We start from the raw sequence: 22,079 nt of genomic DNA, 5'->3' as shown, positions 1-22,079 counted from the left end.
TTGTTGCCATGGGATGTAATTCTATTACCTACTGTCCTGCTAGATTTCAAAAGGTTAGTTCATAAGCACTAATAACATTTGTGGCAATCTGAGCTAAGTTAATGAAAAAGATAATCAAATCTAATGCTCCAAGGCAAGATATGTGATATCTCCAGGGGTCATAAAGAGATCATACAGCTGTCTTGGGGCAAGGGGCAGTTGTATGTGTGAGTGCAAGAAGAGGCAAGAGGCAGCAGAAAAGTGAGGGTCACCTTGCCCAGAAGCACTGTGTGCTGGTCACTGGCAGAGGCAGGAGGGGATTGCTAGATATGTCTCAGAGATGGAGATGCTTATGAAGCTAATGATATTTTTAGTAATGCCAATACCTAATAGATAAGTTTCAGCTGATCCCAGACATTTGTCTCAATGTGTTGATTGGGAAATTGGATTAAGTAGCTCATGCATGCCTCTGCCTTGCCCACAGCAGGCATATACTGACTTGGGAGCTGACCAAGGATGGCATTGAAATAGCCTTTGGAAATTTTTTTTTTTTGGTAAACACAAGCTTCAGTGTGAAACTCACCTCTGAAGCAAATGCAGTATTTTATTGCATCTCTAGACAATACCCAGTGGTGAATTTTTCTTGCTTCTAGCTATAAACACAGATTTTTTTGGTGGACCCTTTCATCACCACATACTGGTATATTACTTGAGGGTCCAAACAGGGGCTTTGTGTTCCTTGCAGGTATGTAACTGATGATGTTCAGCAAAGGATACTTGCAATGGGAATTATAGCCAGCACCCAAAACCATGTTTTCTCTCATAGACTCGTGCTGTATTTATTGCAAGCACCTCCTTCATCTTACTCCGCACTTCTGTATGTTCACTGTGAGCATTCTTCTATTTCTTCTACTCTTCTCTTTAACACATATCTGCTTTTTGCTACAGTAAGATTCTGTCCTAGTTTCAGCCAAAGACAAGTTAATTTTTAGCTGTAGCCACGAGGTGGCAGAGCCTGGAGCTGCGTTGGTGTGCCTAAGTTGTTACTCTATACCATGCAATTCATCAGGGGGAGGCAGAAATAAGGGATTCTCACTTCCAAGGAGGATGATGTGGCTTGTTGACATTGCCAATGTGTTTTTCTCCGCTCCTCTGGCAGCAGAATGCAGGTCTCAGTTTGCTTTCAGCTGGAGGGGCATGTAGTACATCTGGAATTGACTCCCCCAGGGGTGGAAGCACAGTCCCACCATCTGCCATGGACTGATCCAGGCTGCACTGGAAAACTGTGAGGCTCCAGAACACCTGCAGTTCTTTGATGACATCATTGTATGGAGCAACATGGCAGAGGAAGTTTTTGAGAAAGCGGAGAAGATAACCCTGATCCTCCTAAAGGCCAGTTCTGCAATAAAACAAGGTAAGGTTAAAGGACCTGCTCAGGAAATTCAGGTTTTTGGAGTAAAATGGCAAGATGAACGTTGTCACATTCTCATGGACATGGTGAAAAACCAGCAAAGCAAAATACCAACTGTGTTCCCACCAAGAGGCAAGAAGGAAACACAGTCTTCAATCTCATTGCTGTTTCTAGTAAATTTTTCATATCTCAACTAAGGATACCTGCCCTTGTCTGTCTCACTGGAGGCAGGGCTAGGAGGGGAGTTGGTCGTCACTTTCATTTTAGTGGGAGCACTAAATTATGTAATTCCATTCTTACACCACAACAACTTCTTGTACCAAATCCTATCCATGTGAGGACATCAAGTGCTGTAGCCTGTGTGTATATGGCCAAAGGTAGATGATTAGGAAAAACAAGAAGGCTAAGGACTGCCTGAAGTGGTCCCTCCTTCCACATGCCTTCCTAAGCCTCAGAGCCTTCCTAAATTAGGTGCTTTAACTGCCATACTTTGCCTCTGATAGTTAAACAATTCTGAATAGATGTGTTAGATCCCTTTTCAAATGTCTAGATCTAATTTTCTGTAGCACTGAAGAAGGAGTCCAAAGAGTTCTCCAATAAAGAGACTTCTCAAAGTAAACATGTATGATGAGCAGGTGCTGTTTGTTGGCTTCAAGTGTCCTTGCAGGCTACAATGGTGCCCATGCCCACCACGTGACAGTCTTGTGCCCATGGGTGATCCTTGTGTGACTGTCCCACCACGGGTCCATCCATACTGGCATTTGCTCATCACAACTTTTTTCTTTGAGGAAAAAAAAATAAAGGGCTGTATTTGACACTAGAGTACTTTTTTGCTTTTTCCTTCAGAAGAACAACAGCCATCCACAGAATTTAGTGGGAAATATTAAAGTATTTTGGGACTAGAAGCTTTTAGTATGATAGTCTGTACCTTTTAGCACCTTTTAGTGCTTACATGTTTTTCATGCAGTAATAGTGGAGTACTTTGCTGTTCGCAATTGTTGTACTTCTATCAACATTTTCTAATGTCTTTCCATGTTTGTCAGAAAAGCTCCATTAATTTCTAGGAGTAGGATTATTTGTAAAGTTTCTCCTGACTTTTCTGAGACTCAAAAACCCCCAAAAATTCAGCTGCTAGTTTTTAGGGTTTACTGTAGAGCAGAGAAATAATTGTAATAAATTTCCTGGACTTTGCCATAATATTAATCACATTTCTATAAAGCTTGGATTAAAAAAAAAATTAACAGAAAAACTGATTGAAAGCTACTGTACAAAATTAACTGCTTCCACCCACCCATTCCCCCAGTTCCTCAAGACAGCACCATGTTTCTGTTTTAAATGCTTACAATATAAAGCTATTTAAACTAATTCAGATTTTAATTAAACATGGTAGGCTGGGGTTTCTGTGGTATTGAACTGCAACCCAACAATTTTCAATATGTAACACCACATAGATTTTGCTTAAGTTAATACCAAAGTCACTTTTATTTAACTTTCTTTCTTTCTCTGTTCTACAAAAGAAAAATTAATATCACCTGAAAGGAAGTCTTATTCTGGAACAGTGAGCTATTACAAAGTTTCCAGCATTGCAAATAGAGGTAGTTATTTTAAACAACATAATTCACCCTTCTGTATTGCTTCTCTCTCTTTCAGCACAGACCTGTCTCTTCATAGGATGGATTCTCAGCTGCAGAGCATCCAGATCCTAATTTACGTGTATGTGAATAATCAAGGTTAATACATTCCCTGTGGGAGAAACTGTCAGTGCCATTTAGACCACATGCTGTTTTCCTCCCTTGCCACAGAGTAGGTTGTTGAAAATGTGTCTGATGAAATTGCAGGTTCCTTCTCTATTCTCATGAATTAATTTAATGTTTCTAATTGGGATTAGGTAAAGTACCTCTCCCCATGACTGGACAGCCAGCAGGTGGGACAAATGAGTTTAAATATCTACTCTAAATCAAGGAGAGTGAGGATAAATTTACATATTTTCTTTTTCCCCCAAATGATAATTGTTTCTATTCCTATAGAGTGTACTGGTTTGGGGGCTTTTTATACATGCAGCCCAAATCAATGACCCAAGCACACGTCCCAGGTCGCAAATTGACTGGAGGGTAGGAAAGACAAAATTCATGGCTTGAATTTTCAACAAAATTGTCCTCTTAGCAGAGGTAAAATGGAAGTTTATTGCCAACTTTACTGTATTAGATTAAATTAGGAACCTTAACACAACTTTCTCATGTCCTCTTTATTACATCTCTGATGGATTTGTGCAATCCCTTGGCTGGTACTGGGGCCACCCTTTTTACACAGATCCCAAATACTACCCATAAGGACTGGTACCTGCAGGAACTGGGGGCTTGTGTGTTGGAGTAGGATGCAGTGAACAGCAGTAAAGTATTTATTCTGTATCTGAGCTGGGCAGCTGAGAAAGCCCAGCCTGGGTACAAGCCTTGAGGCAGTTTCATTTTGCCTCTAAGCATGTTTGGACAATATGTGCACAGCTGTGCAATTCACTTGACCTTGCCCTTTTAACACAGGGATCTTGTATTAACAGAGGATACAGGTCTGGACTGTCAGCCAGACTATCATTGTGTGTGGCCAGCCAGTGTGGTCACACATTCCTCTTCTTGTGCAGCATCTGGTCACTGTGCTTCCCAACACACAGATCAATCCTCAAGGCAGCTGGCAGTATCTGCTGGAACCCTGTAAGGTAGGGAGCCCTTGGAGTGACAGTGTCAAATGTGAGCAGTGAGTGTGTGCCCAGTGCTGCAAAACTGGTGGGGTGAGAGGCATGAGTGGTAGGGCATGGACTGAGAACCTGTCAGGAGGGAACCTGTGCATACCCCAAATTCTCTCTCCCCTTTGTGTCCTGGCTTCCATGTTGAGGAAAGGGGGCTGCAATGACTCCCTGCAGGTGCCAGCTGGGACTCACCATCTCCTGGTAGGGCTACACTCACAACTGCTCCCACTTATCTTGGGAGGGCTTAATCAAAATGTGGATTATCTTGCCATGGATGCCAGGACATCAGAAATGGCCCTGTATGGCATGAGATGAGGCTTGGCAAGGATGGGCTTGGCAGGTGCTAAGAAGAGCTGATGGACACTGGTGACTGCATGCAGAGAACACTCCTGCACCCTGCTCTCCAGCACAGCCCTCAGCACCTACTGCCATCTGACATTTCATTATCCAGTATGTCCAAACAGCCCCAGACAAAGACAGCAAATCAGTGTTGCTGTGTTGGTTCAGTTCCCAAGCAGCTGGCTGAGGTAAAAATGGGTTAAGCATTTAGACATTGACCATTATTGGATTATACCAGGATCCTATCGGTTTTTAATCTTGGATAAGATGCTGAGGCATGCCTTTTAAATTCACTGCAGCCTTCACATATTTTTTACTTTGATTACCTTGAATTCTTCCTGTCAGTTCCCCCAGAACAGCCAGGATGAATACAGGGCTCTGTGAATGGTCTCACGCTTTATAGAGAGGCAATGCTGCCCCTTTACTTATCTGTTTTATTGACCCATTGACAGAGCTGAGGGTGGTGCTGCAAACTGATTTGTGATTGGTGATATTCTGGATTCCTAGGATACATGTAAATGTTAATTTTATGAGTTAAACATTGAAGAGGAATCATTAGTTTTTAAAAGTCACATTCCCACTTGTATCTTCTCACAATCACTGTTACAAGGATGATTACTGGGATGACCATAACAATAAAAAATAAGAAGGGAGAAGTCTTTTGCCTTAGTCTGGAGTTTGAAAAGACCTTGAGGTTTTTAAATTTATTTTGCAGTGGACAGCATTTATATGTATGGTCAATGACTCTGCTTGCTGTTTTTAAGATGTTTCTTCTCAGAAAATATATAAACCTGGGTCTGGAGGTTTTTTAACTGCAGAAGCTATTTATTAACAGCAGGAGCCCATCACAGATGAGATTGTGGGGGCGGTGTCTGAAAAGTAGAAGCAAGATAGGGTAGAGGACTGGACCTTGAGTCCACCCCTTTTTGCTTACTGCTTTGTTGCTCTTCCCTCTTCAGCCTCTCCTTTTCATGAGAAACTACTGAACGTGGAAGAAAGGCTCCACATTTCCATAGTCATGGCACTCTTTTCTTCCCTCACACCAGTCTTTATAGCCATTATATGTGTTTTGATTGGGGTAATAATGAAGAAGACAAATGGAGAGAAGGAAAAACGTGACACTAAAAGCAAGGATCCATCTCGCCCGTGGGTGGATGAAGATTTAAAAGATGGCACTGACCATCCCTTAGAAGAAGAAGGTAAGAAAAATCTTATCCCAAACACTTTTGTTGGTTGAATCTTATCTGCTGATATGAATAAAGGAGGTGCAGACTTTGGGACTTCTCCACAGTGGCAGCAATGCTCAGTGCAGCACTGCTGCTGTGCCCTGAGCTTGTCAGCTCCCAGCCAGGGAGGCAGTCCTCATGTCATGTCACTCTTGGTGTACATTTCTATTCCCTCCAGACCCCAGAAATCAGAGTGCAAAATATATATAATATATTCTCAGAGACTCCTGTCTCTTCCTCTGTTCAGCAGATCTCAGACCTATGAGGGACTCTATGGACAGTGTAAGGAAAGAGAGGAGATCCTGCTGAATTCCCTACAGTCTCTTCCCAGGTCTTATAGTGTGAGCAAAGGGAAGACCTGAGCAGATGTTTCTACCTGCAAGTAATCCCACTTTATCACTCAGTGGTACACGTTTGGTCTCAGCACAGCTAAAAATTTGGAAATGGGTTTATTACTGTTTTTACAAATGTCCTCCATTTGTGCCTCCTGAGAATGTCAATGACAGCTTTGTTGAGAGCTGTGTTGATCAAATATTTAAGAACAAAATGTGGTGGTGGTGATAATCTGGTCACTCAGCTGCCTATTTGAACCCATACAGAATGTCCTTTATTTTCATTAGCTTTTTCTGATTCACAGCTTGGACAAAAGTCTAAGCTAAAAATGTACCCTTCCTTCTTCTTACTTCCTAACTATCCTCCATAAACTCACTTTATTTCTTTGTAAAATAAAAATCTACAGAGTTCTGTTCCTATCAAATTTTGAAAGTTGTAGTTAATGCAGCTCTTTTTTTTTTTCCTTTTTTCTCCCTCAAGCTCGTTTCAAAGACATGTTGAGGGGTCTGTCTGGGTTTTTTCCCCCATAATAGCACTTCCCCCAGTCTGCTTCTAGGAATCTTAAAACTTACAGTGTCCTGCATATAGACCTATTTCTAAGAACTAATTTAGCTCTTTTCTCAGTGTTCAGTGTACTTTGAGTTAGTGTTGTTTATCAGTTTCTGAAAACGAGAAAGGTTTAAACCCTGTTGACTATATTCCAAACATAGAAAATTTCTTTACAAATCAGTTCACCTGTTGCATCCTTTGTTCAATGCAAAATAGATTATGTATAAAATTATTCCATAATTTCTTTGTCACTAATGGCTTACTACTTCAGTTAAATTGCTGCAAATTAGAATTCCTGTGGGTAGTTCAAATGATAAGCTATGAATTACCATCTTGGACTATAGCTGTTTCTATCAGTTAAAAAATTTAGATCCTTTGCATAAACAAACCTATTAGCTCTTATCAAGGAGCCTCACTGCTGTAGCTCCATATATAAAATTTTGGTCTTTTATGTGTTAGTTGTTTTCCCTGTTATCCAGGCTCTAAATTCAAAATTGTACTAGCTTTGTTGCAGAAAAGAAATTGCTTGCAAAAAATTTTTGACAGGTAAACATGTTGGTACTGTTGCTATGTTTTATTTACCTACTAAGTTTTATTTACTTTTAAATAAAACCTTTCTCAATATACCCTGTCATCCAATATTAAAGTTTCTTGCTCTTTTTCTTTTACTAACAAATAATGACCTTTCCCTTAGTTGTGTTGGATTCAAACCAATTTCTTTGTAAAATAGTTGTGTCTTTTATCTCTAGAAATATTAAAATAATTTCATCATTCATAGGGAAATTTTTCTTCAGCCTGGCCTAAATGAGAAGAGTAGCAAGGAGAAGAAAAAGAGTTAGTAAGGATCTGCTACTTTGCTAGAGCCTTAATTTAGGATCAAAACATGTTAACCTTATTGTCAGTGTTAAAATTTTCACTGACTGCATTAGGTGCTGAAATGGAAACATAGATGTAAGAAGAGATTTTTTAAATGCTAAAGAATGCTTTACCTTCTGTGTAAATTCTGTTATTTTATTAATGTATCTTACTTTATCAGACAAGCTCAGTTCTACTTAACGTCTCTGGCTGGCTTGTGCTTAAAGATTAAGTTCCTCTGAAGAGAATTTGAGTTAGGTAACATGACGGTGGCATTCTTAAGGCCTTTTCTAAAGCTAGAATCTAAGGTTGCTCCAGGTGAACAAGCTGAATTTTCAGCAGCCCCCTGAATAGGAAGGTGCAGCTGAAGACCAAGTCTTTTGATTCATGTCCCTGACCAAAGCAAGGTCTATTTGCTGAGAGAGTGAAGCACTCAGCTAGAAAAACAGAAAAGCATTGACGTCACTTGTAGCCCCTCGAGCCTTCCCTGCAGTGGAACCCTCAGGGAAGTTTCCCATGAGAAGGACATGCCTTTGAGCAGCAGAGCATTCAGTGTGAGGAGCTGAACTGCTTGGGCAGACTCAGTAGGGTCACTTATTGGCAGTGAAGGGTGGAATGGTGAGGGCTAAGTGCTCCTGAGCTTGTCTGTGTTGTGTTTCCACAGCTGAAGAGATGGATGTTTCTCATGGCAGCCAGAACCTCAGTTCTTTTGTTAAGTGCAAAGCACTCAGTCCATTTGTTTAATGCTTTAACTGGCATTACTTCAGATTTTTTTGCACGCCCATCTATCCCATAACCTTTTTCTTCATTTATATTATTAACTTTTTCCATCATTTATATTAAGATCCAGAATGAGAGATTGTTATGCTGTGGATTGGCAAGGACACTGATGATACACTCTACTTAAGGACTACAAAACAGCACACAAAGTCCCAAATGTTCCATTCCTCCTGAAAATGCGCTGCTAGTTGCTTGTAATACTCCTTGTAATAGACCTCTCCCACTTAAAAGCATTCTCCTCTCCCCAGTTTCAAAAACTTAATAATACTACTACTGACATGGATGAGGCAGTAGCAATTTAAACCTCCTTTTCAATGACAGTTCATGTTTTGTATCATTTAGGAACACAGGACTCAGATGGACACAGTGCATTACTGTGTGTATCTTCCTGCTGCTGCAAATACATCCAGCCTTTGTCATCAGCTTAATGAACATGAAAACTGGACTTTTGTCACCCCTTTTCTTTAACCTTGATGAAAGGATGGTCCAGAATTTCTTAGGATAGGGTTAAAAACCTTCATCTACCTTTCTGCCTGCCCAAACTTATTTAATACTACTGTATATCTATTTAATCTGTTCCATCCTCTTGATTTCAAAGGATTCTCTTCTAGCCCTAGCATATACTCTCCTGTGGTTTATGGATTGCAACCAGATTACCTCTCAGCTTTTCTTATACTAGGTTTTCTCTTTATATAATAGCCACTCTATTTACCCTAAGATTGTAAGAAACTTTCAGCAACTATATTCCAGTTGAGGTAATTTTCACAATATTTTGATGCTGGGTTATTTTTTCCAGGGTCTGTGCCTCTCCAACTTGGTACTTCTTTTGCTTAAGATCCCTGATCCACTCTTGAGGTTTCCAGGATTAGCCTGCTAAGCACTATTTATAACCCACTAGCAGGGTAATCCATCTCTTTTAGTTCCCTATTAGTCACACTCAGTTCAGGGCTGGATTCACTACTGGGATTCCTGTAGTGGCCCATTTTGCAGCAGTGTGCCATTAATCAGATAAAGAACCCACAGGGTCAGTTACCCAGCATTTAAGACTAAAGATGTGAAAGCTTTCTTTACATACATTGAATTTTTTTCCTATGCATCATGTCTTTACACTGGAAAAGAGAGTTAGAGAGGAATTGTATGCTCAGGAAGCAATTCTATGGAGAAGAAACTTGTTTGGAAAGCAAATGCAGTAGTCTTGACTGCGGTTTCTCAAGGATCAGTCTCAGGATCAATCGTTAATATTATCTAGTGGTCTTTGCATAAAACCAAGGAGAGTAAAAGTGAAATGTCTTAATGACATACAGCTGGAAGCCAGCAACACAGAGAAGTGTCAGTGTGGGTAAAATAAGTGGCCAACAGAAGTGAAAGGACAACTTACTGTTCTCAGTATGAGTTTTTAATTAAGAACTCATGCTTCAAACTGAGGTAAATTTTATTACTTGATTTGCAGGCTGATTATAACCTCCCATATGGACTGCTGGGAAGAACATAGTTATCATCTGAAAATGTATCCAGAGAGGAATTTCTGATAGAGATAGAAAAATGTACTTTTAAAATGAGATTCCATTTGGGATGTGTGAGCCAAAATCATTCCAGATTTACTTAAAAAGCAGGAAGCTTGATGACTACTGTAAATGGCAATTGATGGAATTGATGGCAATCTTGAGAATGTGGCTAACAAGGTAAAAGACTTGCTAGCGGGATGTCTGTTGTCCATCAAGTGGTGGAATGCAAAGAGACGTAAGCAAGACACTTGTGGTATTGTGTAACGTGACTGTACAAACAGGAGTGTGTCTAAACACAGCAATTAGAGATATGGAGTGCATGCACTAAACAGATGGTGCTGATAATGATTTAAAGTTAGCATATGGATCATGTTAACTGCTAGGAAAGAATGGTAGACACATGATGGAAGAGAATAGATAATAGATTAATTTATTTTAAGAAAATAAGTTTGCCAGGAGAGTTTTGTTTTTGTGTGTCAGTTCCTGCACTTCTAGGTTTTTCTGTTTCAGCCAGTATTCCCATGTTGAGTGTATTGAGGTTTTCCATTCTCATTGGCCCTGTCACCTTTGTCCCATGTTCAAAATCTTTGAAAGTACGTTTCTTTTTTCACTTTATTATTAAGTTGAGATATCTTGACCAAACAGCAGCTTCACTTCTCTTCTACTTACACAGGAAAACCCCCCCACAACGCAAAACAAGCAAGCACTCACTATTTTACCAAGTGTAAATCACACAGGGAACATTACCAAGAGGCACCCTTTTACTTTTTGAGCGTGCACAAGATGATCACTAAAATAATTTTTACCAGGGCTCACTACTTTCCATTAACCTGGAGCCAGGTCCTTGCAGACTATGGCCAAGAGCACTTATCACAGGCATGAAATGTTAAACAAAACAAATTCTCAGGGTGAATTCTTTGTACACAAAATGAAATGATGGTGGTTTGGGGACCAGAACCATTCAGTTTAGATTCAATTAATGAAACTGGATTTATTTTGCCCCTTTGCACAGGCTGAGCCACACGTGAATATTTCACTGCTTTTAAAATGAACAAAAAACCAGCCTGGTCTCTAAGGCAACTGCATACTACTAAAACACAGTAGTAATTGCTGTTTGAACTTGTGCTGGAGATTGCTATGATTTGGGAATAATAGCCTAATAGCAACAGAAAAAGAACTGGAATATTTTTTCCTGACTCAGCTCTCTGTAGCAGATTGCTCAATACTATTGACTAGTCAAAATGTAGCATTTAAATAGCTTTAACTTCCAGATCATAGCTGCAAAAAATGCTGTCGATGCTGATTCTAGGATTATGGGGGAGAAAGAGGCCTCAGAGACAACAGAAGATGCATTTTGTGATATGAACAGACAGATTTCATTGAAATGGAGAATCATTTTGAGTTTTTAAATTAAAGCCAAGAAACACAATATCCTACATTTGATATGTTGTTATCCTAAATATAGATGCCTGACATCCTTTTCCTCTTATGCTGAAAGTATCGGGAAACCAAAGAGCTTAACCACAAAGTCACATTTCTGCAGAGCCAAAGCTTGCAATGTTTCTCCTATGAAACATGAATATGGAAGAAGTTGACATTCAGCTCTTCAGAGGAGATTTTACACATATTGGTAGTTAAGCTCTCTCCTTAACTTCAATAATTTAATTGATTTTTTCCTCATTAGACAGCTCAAGAAGGAACACACACGTTCACATTAACCTGCTGAGAAAATTGGGCTGGAAGGCTGTCCGCTTTTTCAATGCTGTTTCAGCTTGTAACCCATTTTTGCAGGCAGGCTTGCAGGCTGAAGTGGAGAAGGCAATGACTTCTTTGTGGATCACACTTGCTAGAGCAGGTCAGGACCCTCCTGCCTCTTGGGATCTAAACAAGGTGTTTATTCAGTAGCTGGAGCTGGGGATCAATGAGTTGTGTCAACTGGAACCTCAGACTTTGCCTTACCACTGGTGTAGAAGTGCAGCGTATGCCAGTGCAGGATAAGGTGCCTTACAGTGTGAATGCCAAGGATATTAACAGCATTCTGAGGCAAAAAAAAAAAAAAAAAAAATCCCTAACCACTTGTATTTTTGTATTTTCTTGCAGAGGGTGAGGAAGAGTGGCAAGGACTTGAAGAAAATGTTGCCCATGTCCCCTTCACTGGCGAGCGCTACTCTGAGGCTGAAATGATCAAGAGGTCACAGACATTCTATGAGCTTCTAAATAAGAGACGATCTGTCAGGTTTCTCAGTGATGAGCCAGTCCCCAGGGAGGTCATTGATAATGTCATCAGAACAGCAGGTAGGTACTGAGTGGTTCAAGGTCTGGGGGAAAAATAAAGGACCAACACTGTTGTTCAACTCTGTAGCTGTGGTGTAAAAGGTGGTGTGGAAAAGCCAAGGGAGCTGGAATTTTGCTTATGGTTTTCCTAGATTCACCTGTAGCTGGAATGAATTAGCACCCATTGATTGACTGGAAATTACTCAGCTTGAACAACTGTATGTCAGAGACTCGTTTGGAGTCCCCAATTTCTCTGTATTTGCAGTTCACCCACAAGGGAAGAAGAGCATTTCAACAGCATGGAACAAAAAACTTAATTTTCAACTTATAAAAGATGTTATTTAAAATTAAATTTATGTGTGGTTTACCGAGACATCTTTCAAATAGAAATATTGAAGTGTTTTCTCAAAAATGGCAAGCCATATGTACTTCACATGCTCTAAAATTTAATGCATTGTAATGATATTTATCATGTGTGGGTTTTGCATTTTGGGGTCCCTCCACAAACAAATAGATTAAATTGTGTCAGCCATGTAAAATATTCCATACATATTGAATATATGTTGGCATAAATGGTTGGTGCTTAATAAAGGGAAAGAATTTCAGTCTAAAAAACCTTTTCCAGTCCTTCCAACATTAGTGTTAGACCCCTGTTGCATATGATTGGAGTGTTATGCTGAGGACCCTAATAGAGGTTATTTGACTGAATATCAGAAATGGATTACCGTTGTTGAGATTTTATGTATTTCGAATCATTACTGTAATGTCCTGGCCTAATCTCATCTCTGCCTAACTAACATCGACTTCAGCCAGGAGTGGTTTTGATCGTCATGATTTCTCTTATTCTATGAGCCAGCTGCTGCTACTATAGAAAATATTCCCAAGCTGCCTTAGAGAAAAGTTCAGTAGCCTTTAGCAGGGTTAATAATCTAAAGAATCTCCACATTTGAGGTGCATTATTTTTCCTTTAAGAACTGTAAGCAGCTTTGTTACTACACTGTAAAGAGTCTCCATCTCCCTCTAATTAACTAGGCATCATTAAAACACTGAGCATGTTTTGGCAAATGCAGCAAAGCAAACAAGCCTGGCGTGCAGATGAAGTACTTAGTAACCCTGAAAGCTTTGGGCTGTGTAGAGAAAAAGAAAACAAAAGGAAGCATGAATGCCATCAGTTTTTACCCAAATCTGAGGAGAGGCAAGGTTCACAATAAAAAACATTTTCATATAATTAGAGAGTTCAAGCTGCTTATCTAGTATTTCTTGAACTAAAACCAGTCCTTAGTATTGTATGCATTCAAGTTCTTCAAATGTTTTCAAATGTGTATGAGGGACCAGGGAGATCTAAACAGTCTTCTTAATGTCTATATCTGTGAACCTGTGCAGATATATATTCTTCAGCTTCTGGCTTTTAACCTCTAGGCAGTTAAAATATTTCTCCAGTGGTGTTGGTGGGTGAACAAGTACAGATTTAATATATATAATATATATTAAAAAATATATATAATATATATCATGTATATGTCTACACCTATGAACACCAGCTGTCTTTGGGACAACAAACTCAAACCTGTACACTCTGTGGCAGATGTCTGTGTTGCACAGCTCCTTATCTTTGTCAGTCAGCAACAGGTTCCTGCCGGGGATCACTCAGCCTTGTTTTCCTGAAAGCCATTGTTTTCACCCTTTAGCTAAAACCACGTGTCAGAGTTGGCTGTCTATTCAGACAGAGCTCTGTTTTTGGTACAGCACTTTGTAATAACATTACTGCATTCATATATATTGCACCATATTACTGCCTTGTCATAAGAACCACCAAAAAAGGAGTTTTTTACAAATCCTTAGCACTAGCTTCTTGTAAGATGGCAGTATGAAAGGACTAACCTCGGTTCTTCAACGGGATTTCACATTCTTTGAGAAAGAAATGAACAGGATTTTCACCAGAACTTAATCCTTTTCTTCCCATCTCATCCACTTGCTTTCCCATTGCTCACTTGGTCAGCCTAAAAGCTCACAAGGAAGAACTGATATCTCTCACTGCCTACCCTCCTTCCTGGGTTTTTACTTTTCCCTGTTTTTGTATGAAGGTACTTCACCTAGTGGAGCACACACTGAGCCCTGGACCTTTGTGGTAGTGCAAGATCCATATTTAAAACGTAAGATTCGTGAAATTGTAGAAGAAGAAGAGGAAATCAACTACAAAAAAAGGATGGGAGACAGATGGGTTAATGACCTGAAAAGATTGAGGTACGAAAAGTCAATTACCTAAGGGGTGTGAAGATAGCTGTTGTTTCAGTGTAGGAAAAACTTCTATAATTTTCTATTTCTTCCTCCCTCTCACTTTTAATGTTTTTCTAAAATCTATGTTTGAAAACAAAAACTTCTAAATATATGTAGAACTGTGCCTTGGTGGCTGGTTCATAAAATTGCTTCCAGTAAAAGGGATTATTATTCTCTATTTTGAAAGTTTTCCAAGCACTTGGCTCCATCATTATTTTTTCCTACGTAACCTCTGCAACTGAAACTCTTGTCCCAGATTTTTTCTGTTGTATGCCAAACAGTCAAGCTCCCAAAGTCACTGGAAGCTTTGCTACCAGCTGAGGAAGCCCCAAGGCCTGTCCCTATCCAAGTGCTGAATTATGCAATATTTAATTGTTCCAAATGCCCTCCCAAGTCTGACTGACTTGCTTAACTTCACACAATGGGAAGATGTCTACTGAGTCCTGGCTTGTCAAATGGAGCATGTGCACAAAGCTTTGTAGGGTTGACTTGCCCTACTTGTTTGATTATATTACTATTTTTTGGGTGCTTAGGTGCTATGCAAATTTATGTGCTATGCAAACAACTGCCAGAGGTTCTTATGTTTTGAGTGACAACAGTAGAAAGCACTCATTTTCTTATCTAAACCCTATATCATGATTGTCATTTAAGAAATTGGGAACCAAATGAATTGTAACAGGGATGAAATATCCAGGAACAGAATAACAACTTTTGCCATTGGAATATATTTCAGTTTAGACTTTAGACAAAAAAGTTGTGAACTTTTCTGACAGCAGGCTTTCCTGCAATGACAAAAAAGTTGGTACTGCTGGTAACAGGCAAATCTGCAAAATTCCAGGAATTAAATAATCACAAAGGCAAATGCTCATGAGGCCAGTTCATAGATAAGAGGTCAAGAGCTATTTCTTATTTGTATGCAATTCCACTCTTCAGAGTGAGCATATCAAGCCCTCAGCCAAATCTGTTAAAATTGAGAACTCTATTCAAGCTTTTTTTACTTTCTGAAATGTTTCTATTTAAGCTGATAATACTTAATCCTTTGCAGTAAATGTTCTAAGGTTTTGCCTACTGCTTTAATTGTCATGTATCTTTAGTGCCCCTTTGCAGACAGTAAATGTAACTTACAGGAAAGTGTAAAGGTTGCAAAATAAATGTCTTAAACATTCTTTTGCAGAACAAATTGGATCAAAGAGTACTTGGACACTGCTCCATATCTGATCCTAATTTTCAAGCAGGTGTATGGGCGGCTTCCAAATGGCAAAAAGAAGACCCACTACTACAATGAAATCAGTGTTTCCATTGCCTGTGGTATCCTGCTTGCTGCACTGCAGGTACGTTGACAGAACCAACATACTGTGAGCCCATATATTAATTTGGATTACCTACCAAGACTGTTCTGCCCAAATGAGGGTGGAACTCAGTTTAGATTTTAACATTTTTAGTCTCCTGGATTACTCCAATTCCTGGCAATACATCTTAGTTTTGAGTTTTAATGTTATTCTACACAGGTCTGCATCTGAGAAGGTGATTCCTATCCTCAGTACTGGTTAGCAGGAAGAAAAAGCTAATGTAGCTTCCAGAGTTGTCACTCTTTTCTCGGCACAGGCTTCAGCTCCTGTGGTTTCTGCCTTATGCTAACGGGGCTGACAAGCTCTTCAGACTACCCAAGCACGACTGTGTGGTGCCACACTAGCCCCTTCTTTTCAGTAATCTCTATAAAACAGCTTGACACCAAACCACTTTTAGTATACAATGCTGAAAAAAAAATCAGGGACATATTCCACAGAACACGCTGTACTATTTCAATCAGTCTTCCTGAGGCATTTCTGAAAGTGCACTGATCTCTAAAGCTCAGCATGTTTGACACCAGCCAGTTAGATTTTCTCAGCGGTTTCTCAGTGCTCAGTTCTGCTTCTTGTACCTGATGTACTCACACAAGTGTTAAATAGAGAAGCTATTCTGATAGTTAACCTGGCCTGTCAGCAAGATAACAGCAAGGTGCCTCCTCTTATATTAGGCCAACTTCCTACCAGGCACTGCCATTTCTCCTCCATTCTGTTTTGAATGACACTTTCTTTCGTGCATTGCTGCTCCTCAGGCACCATTCAGCACCATCACTGTTAGCTCTTCTCCTCTTGAGAAGATTGTAGAGATTACTAAACATGATAGGTGCATTTCCTGGGCACCTGTCCCTGGCTGACTTGTATCTCAAAGCCTCCCAAAATGCTTGCATTGAGTAGACAGAGAGACTGAAAACCACATGTGCAGCTCTCAGGAAGTGACTCAGCTGTGTGATCACACCTTGGATGATGTCAGCTCTTTATTGTTTGCCCAGAATTTTTAGGGTTTTTGTGAGGTTTTGAATGAGAGGAAGAGTGATACATAGACTTATTTTGGGATTCTGATGTAATCCATAACAATGGCCAGTGTGAGAGACGCCAACAGACTCCTGTGACAACTTCTGAGGCAGAGTCTGTGTCCCCTCTCACTGCAAGGTACAGCTCTTGAGGAGGAGCTCCAGCATTCACAAGGCATCTTCCTGCCAGCTGTATGGAGGCAAGACCTGAAATAGTTCTCTGTATGAGCCAGATTGTAGAATCAGGGAATAATTTGGTTTGGAATGGATGTTTCAAGATCATCTAGTCCAATCACCAGCACCATGGGATGACTTTCCAATCATATCCCCAAAACTGCCTCTCAACTTCCCTGTGGCCATGGATTCCCCATCACACTGGCACAGCAGGCAGGCTCTGGCTCTACAGCACACAGGCATGGCACGCAGACTGTGCTGCTGCTGCTGTGGTGGAGAAATGCTCCACTTCTCTGTAAGCAGAGCAGGCATCCTTCATGATGCCACTGAGTCTGTTAATAAATCAGGGTGTTCTAAAGGCTGCAGCAGGTCTAACAAAGCAGCATTTCTGGGCTAGCTGACAGAAGGATGTGTACAGGTGGGAACAACCACTACAAACAAAGAGCACAGACCTCTGTCTCTCTGTTGCTGTCTGTCTTGCTGCAGAACGCGGGTCTGTACACAGTGACCTCCACCCCGCTGAACTGCGGCCCGCAGCTGCGGGTGCTGCTCCGGCGGCCAGCGAACGAGAAGCTCCTCTTGCTGCTCCCCGTTGGCTATCCCAGGAAAGATGCCACTGTGCCTGCGCTGACACGGAAGCCGCTGGAAGACATCATGGTGGTGATGTGAGCCCAGTGCCAGGGGAAGGAGAGCAACCCTACTGACAGCTGAAGTTGTCACTACTGTTTCTGTGCATCGTCCCCCTGTGTTGTTGTTGCTCTGGCTGTTTACACCTCTATTTCTTTTAGTGCTCGTAATCTACTAACAGCAGTGAGCAGTCAAGCACTGGGCCTTGGACAGCTGCTGTTACCTATCTGACCAGGGTGTTGTTACAGGGGATATGTACAATGGCATTTAAATGATCTTATCACTTGATTTTTCTCATGCATTTTGGGGACGAATCTCTTCTTGAGCTGGAATATATATTTTCTTTATACTTTTGTGATTGCCATTACACAGTTATTTTAAGAATTTTAATGAAGGTTGTATTAAAAGATACAAAGAGGTCAAACTGAGCTGTCCTATCTTGGCCAGTGTGTGCTGTTTAAACACCCCTTCCCCTTTACTGTGTTTACTGTGTGTAGAAAGATGGAATTTTTCTCCTCAATGGTAGGATTTCTCTGCTTGATTGATCTCAAAAACTTTTTCTGTACCAGGCTTTCTTAAACTATTGCGGCTACAAGTGTCTCAGGTTGGAGGAAATTGAGTAGGAACAAGGCATACAAATAATTTGCTTGTTACCATTTATTTGTATGTGTTCCAGGCAGTTAGATCATGTTGTAGCTATCAGTCGTGCCCCTGGAGGGAGCTCCTATTCTGGTTATCCTGTTCATACCTACAACTCTACCAGTTTAACATCCTGAAACCGAGACTGCTTTAGACACACTGACACGTGGGAGGTGCTTTCACGGCAGCCCCAATCCGGGATTTGGGAGCTGCTCAGCCCCAATCCGGGATTTGGGAGCTGCTCAGCCCCAATCCGGGATTTGGGAGCTGCTCGCTGCAAGGGCCGGCGCTGCCCGTGCCCGGGCGGGCAGAGCCCCCTCGTGGGGCCGCGGCTCCGCCAGCAGCGAGAGGAGAAAGGCTGGAAGAGACGCGTCCTTCCTGCAGGGCTCTCCGTCCCGGGAAACACCTCCCCACCTTGATCTCTGCTGCATCCAGCGTCAGGCACGTTCAGCCAAATCGGCTTCAGCCGTCCTAGAGGGATGAGATGCTGGAAAGCAGAACCACAGAAAGGGACCTTGGGGTCCTGGTCAGTGGCAAGTTGAACATGAGCCAGTAGTGCCCTGGCAGCCAGGAGAGCCAGCCCTGTCCTGAGGGGCATCGGGCACAGCATGGCCAGCCAGGCAAGGGAGGGATTGTCCTGCTCTGCTCTGAGCTGGGGCCGGCTCACCTCCAGTGCTGGGGGCAGTTCTGGGTGCCACAGTACAAGACATAAATGAATGCCCAAAGGAGGAGCAACGAAGATGGTGAAGGAAGGACCTGAGGGAATGGCCTGAAGTTGTGTCAGGGAGGTTTAGGTTGGTATTAGAAAGGGGTTCTTCATCCAGAGGGTGGCTGGGCACTGAAACAGGCTCCCCAGGGCAGTGGTCACAGCACCAAGCCTGACAGAGCTCAAGAAGCATTTGGACACACCCGGTGTGTCTCTTGGGGGTGGTGCTGTGCAGGCCCAGAAGCTGGACTCGATGATGCTTGAGGGTGCCTTCAGGATTTTCTGTGTTCTGAGTTAACTCACTCCTTATCTGAAGTCTAACCTGATCTATTGGAAGGCTCAGCAGGGGGACTGAAAGTACAGGATCCTTAAGGTTCCTTCCAATTCAAACCATTCTATGATTCTACAAGTCAAATCCCATTTACCACCACTTGTCAGCTGAGCAAGTGGAGGGGATAAAGTTTTGCAGAGGTACAGATTTTGGCCGTGTCAATGCCTCTGTCACCTAGTGGGAAAAACTGTTTTCTTCTCTTGACAGACCATTTTGCTGGTATTTAGCAGATATGGCAATGTCTCCATCTGTTGTAGTGGCCTGTTTCATGTTCTCAATGGTACAGCTATGGCAGTGAGTTTCTTGTGTGGGCCTAGTCTGAGATCAGCTCTTGTAACTACAGTCAAACACAATCTAAAACAGAAAAAAAAAAAAAATAAAAAGAAGAAAAAAAATAGAGGAAGTCCTGGATCTACACACTGTCAAGGTCTAAAAACTAGTAAGGGAGATAGGGATGGGCTGAACCAAGGCAAGAAGCCAAGGCTGATCACCTGGAGGTGTCCAGTTATCAGGAATACATGTTAAAGTCACTGTTGCAAGTTTTCCTTCTGTACAGATGCTGCTCTTGCCCCATCATGTCACTTCACAAGCAGTTTGTACCTGCTGGTTACTACTGTGTTTTAATTCAGAGTTTCACATCACCAGAGGGAGGACTGATTCCCTGCCACGTTGCAATCTTTCCTACAGAAATAAACTCTCAGCTACAGAAATAAATTGCCTCTGCCCAGTCTCAGTCTGCAAAATAGATGATACTCAGAGAAACTTTACTAGATTAATTCAGTTTCAAACAGCAGGAGCTTGCATATATAAGGCTATTTCTAGTGTGGTTTCATAACTAAAAAGCAAAGAACTAAAGCAGTTTAAAAAATACATAAAAAATGTCACAATAACACACATTGGTATATGCCAATATACCTTTTCACACCAAAGAAAATTAATGGTTGGTTTTTTCCTCTATGTGTTCATTCTCGACACTAAGATACACATAGTAGTTTGAAAACTCAAGCTCTCACACCTACTAGATGGGAAAGATTCTATCCAAAAAGCATAAGCATTTCTGGAATCATGAAATGTAAGTAAAATAAGCTTCTTTTTTCTTTTTTTTTTTTCTTTTTTCCCCTCCCTTAAAAATGCTTATTCAAATGGAAATACTTCAGTAGTATTACTACTGCTGATGATACTGCAGAGTCCCTTGTGAATCATGTTAGTACTCCTGTTGTGACAAGTCTACTTGGAATTGCCACTGTTCTCTAATGAGTGCACTGTCTTTAATTAATTATTTATTAATTAATTTAATTATTAAATAATAATAAATTTTGCGTTTCCATGCAGTGCACTGTTGAATAAAACAAAGGTTAGCATTTAAATTGTTTTTACATTTAACTAGGGATACCTTGTCGGCATTTGCTCAATTTTAAGGTAAAAAATGTTTTTTCTTTTATCTAAATGGATTTTCCCATGTTTTCACTAGTGTACATTGACTGTTGGCCTGGTGCCACCCATCTTCCAAGAGAAGTCTGATTTCATCTTCCCTGTATCTTTCCATCAGGTAGCTGCAGACAGCAGCTGGCTCTCTCCATTTCTGGGAACTTCCTTGAACTGTGGACAAATTTGTGTGCATTCAAGGACTCTCACTGCCTGAAATTTGCCTGAAATCAGGTGCAACACTGTGGGTTGCGTTTTGCTCTTGAAATCAGGTGCAACACGGTGGGTTGCATGACAATCCAGATAATTAAAGGAATAAGTATCACATTTGTTGGAACCACAGCCAACTGCCCATCTCCTCCCACTGCAAGGCTGACTGAGCTGGCGCTGATTTCAGTCTGCCCTTGAACAGGGAGCTGAAGGATATTGCAGCTGGGGTTCATTAGCAATCCAGCTGGCCATGCCATGAGGCAGGGAAGCATTGCTCCTGGAGCAGCACCATCTTCCCCACTCCACGGTCTTCTTTTCAGGACAGGTGAGCCAGAATTCAAATGATGCTGCAGAAATTTTTTGAACTGAGGACTCTGTTCCACTGGTCTATGTGCCCATCTCCTCCATAGCTATGTGATTGAGTTTCCCTATTCCCCTAAATGAGCTGGGCTGTAGTAACCATCTCAGTGCTCTCTGCTTGATGGAAATAGCAGGTTGTCAGTATTTAGCTTCTTTACAAGTAGTTCAAAACAAAGTGCTGTTACCTTGAATTTGATAGAAATAATTGTTCCCAGGCACAGTTACTGGGTGTGAGCTGGTCCACAGGGATGTAACAGGCTATAATTTATTAGCTGTGTGTTTGAGAATTTCTTACAATACAAATTCACACTAGTACAATAAAAGTAAAGCAACTTCTGAGTGTAAGTATCAACTTGGTGCTGTGAACCTCAGATGAACAAAAGCACACAAGCCCCTACCTCAGGTTGTGGTTTTGCTCTGATTAAGCTGCAGCACTTCAAAGACATTTAAGCAGGTAGATGTGCCATCAGCATCTGATTGATTTATTTCTTTAATTGCTACATAGCTGTCATGGGCCCATGAAAAATCAATATTGAGAAATAATCCAGCTTGCACTCCAAGGCAGGATCAGCTATATTTAAATGCCAGGTACTAACAAAACATGAATCCACAGCACTAATAAACTGCTCCCAGCAAAAGACTTGAAAGAAATAAAAATGCAAATGCTAATTCTGCCAGCGCATGCAAGTCCTAAGAAGTTTTATTTCTGGAAGGGCTCAGCCTTGGCATCATGTTGTGTCACTGATGAGACCTCCATGGAGATCATTAGGAGGAGGTTGGGCTACTCTATTGTTTTTGAAGATTTCCACCCACCTGAGCTTAGTCAAAGCAGAACAGCCACTGTACTTAGAAATCTCAAGGAACTTAATTATTTTTTTGGCTAACATTACCTATATCAAGCATCTGTGAGAGCCAAGCCTTTGCACACATAGACAGAACTCTCCTTGTAGAGTGTAAATAATGAGAACACTAAATTACATGAG

General features: G+C 41.1%; 1 protein-coding gene across 2 annotated transcripts; it reads left to right on the top strand.

Moving 5' to 3' along the window:
• Positions 1-343: 343 nt before the first annotated feature.
• On the top strand, positions 344-17,849 carry IYD (iodotyrosine deiodinase). Of its 2 annotated transcripts, XM_071435645.1 has the most exons (8): positions 344-1,393; positions 3,041-3,103; positions 3,945-4,100; positions 5,429-5,668; positions 11,818-12,012; positions 14,076-14,235; positions 15,443-15,599; positions 17,285-17,849. In XM_071435645.1, exons 4-8 carry the CDS (start codon positions 5,488-5,490, stop codon positions 17,465-17,467), a joined length of 876 nt encoding a protein of 291 aa, XP_071291746.1. In that variant the 5' UTR covers positions 344-1,393; positions 3,041-3,103; positions 3,945-4,100; positions 5,429-5,487; the 3' UTR covers positions 17,468-17,849. The 2 variants fall into 2 exon arrangements, with proteins under 2 accessions (XP_071291746.1, XP_071291754.1); XM_071435653.1 differs by lacking the exons at positions 344-1,393; positions 3,041-3,103 and having other exon boundaries at positions 3,472-4,100.
• Positions 17,850-22,079: the final 4,230 nt, after the last annotated feature.

The sequence above is a fragment of the Agelaius tricolor genome, unplaced genomic scaffold, assembly GCF_023055355.1.
Source record: "Agelaius tricolor isolate 1412-34295 unplaced genomic scaffold, bAgeTri1.0.p SCAF_1, whole genome shotgun sequence".
Lineage (NCBI taxonomy): Eukaryota > Metazoa > Chordata > Aves > Passeriformes > Icteridae > Agelaius > Agelaius tricolor.
Note: the sequence above shows the minus strand (reverse complement) of the source record. Positions and strands in the feature narration are given on the sequence as shown.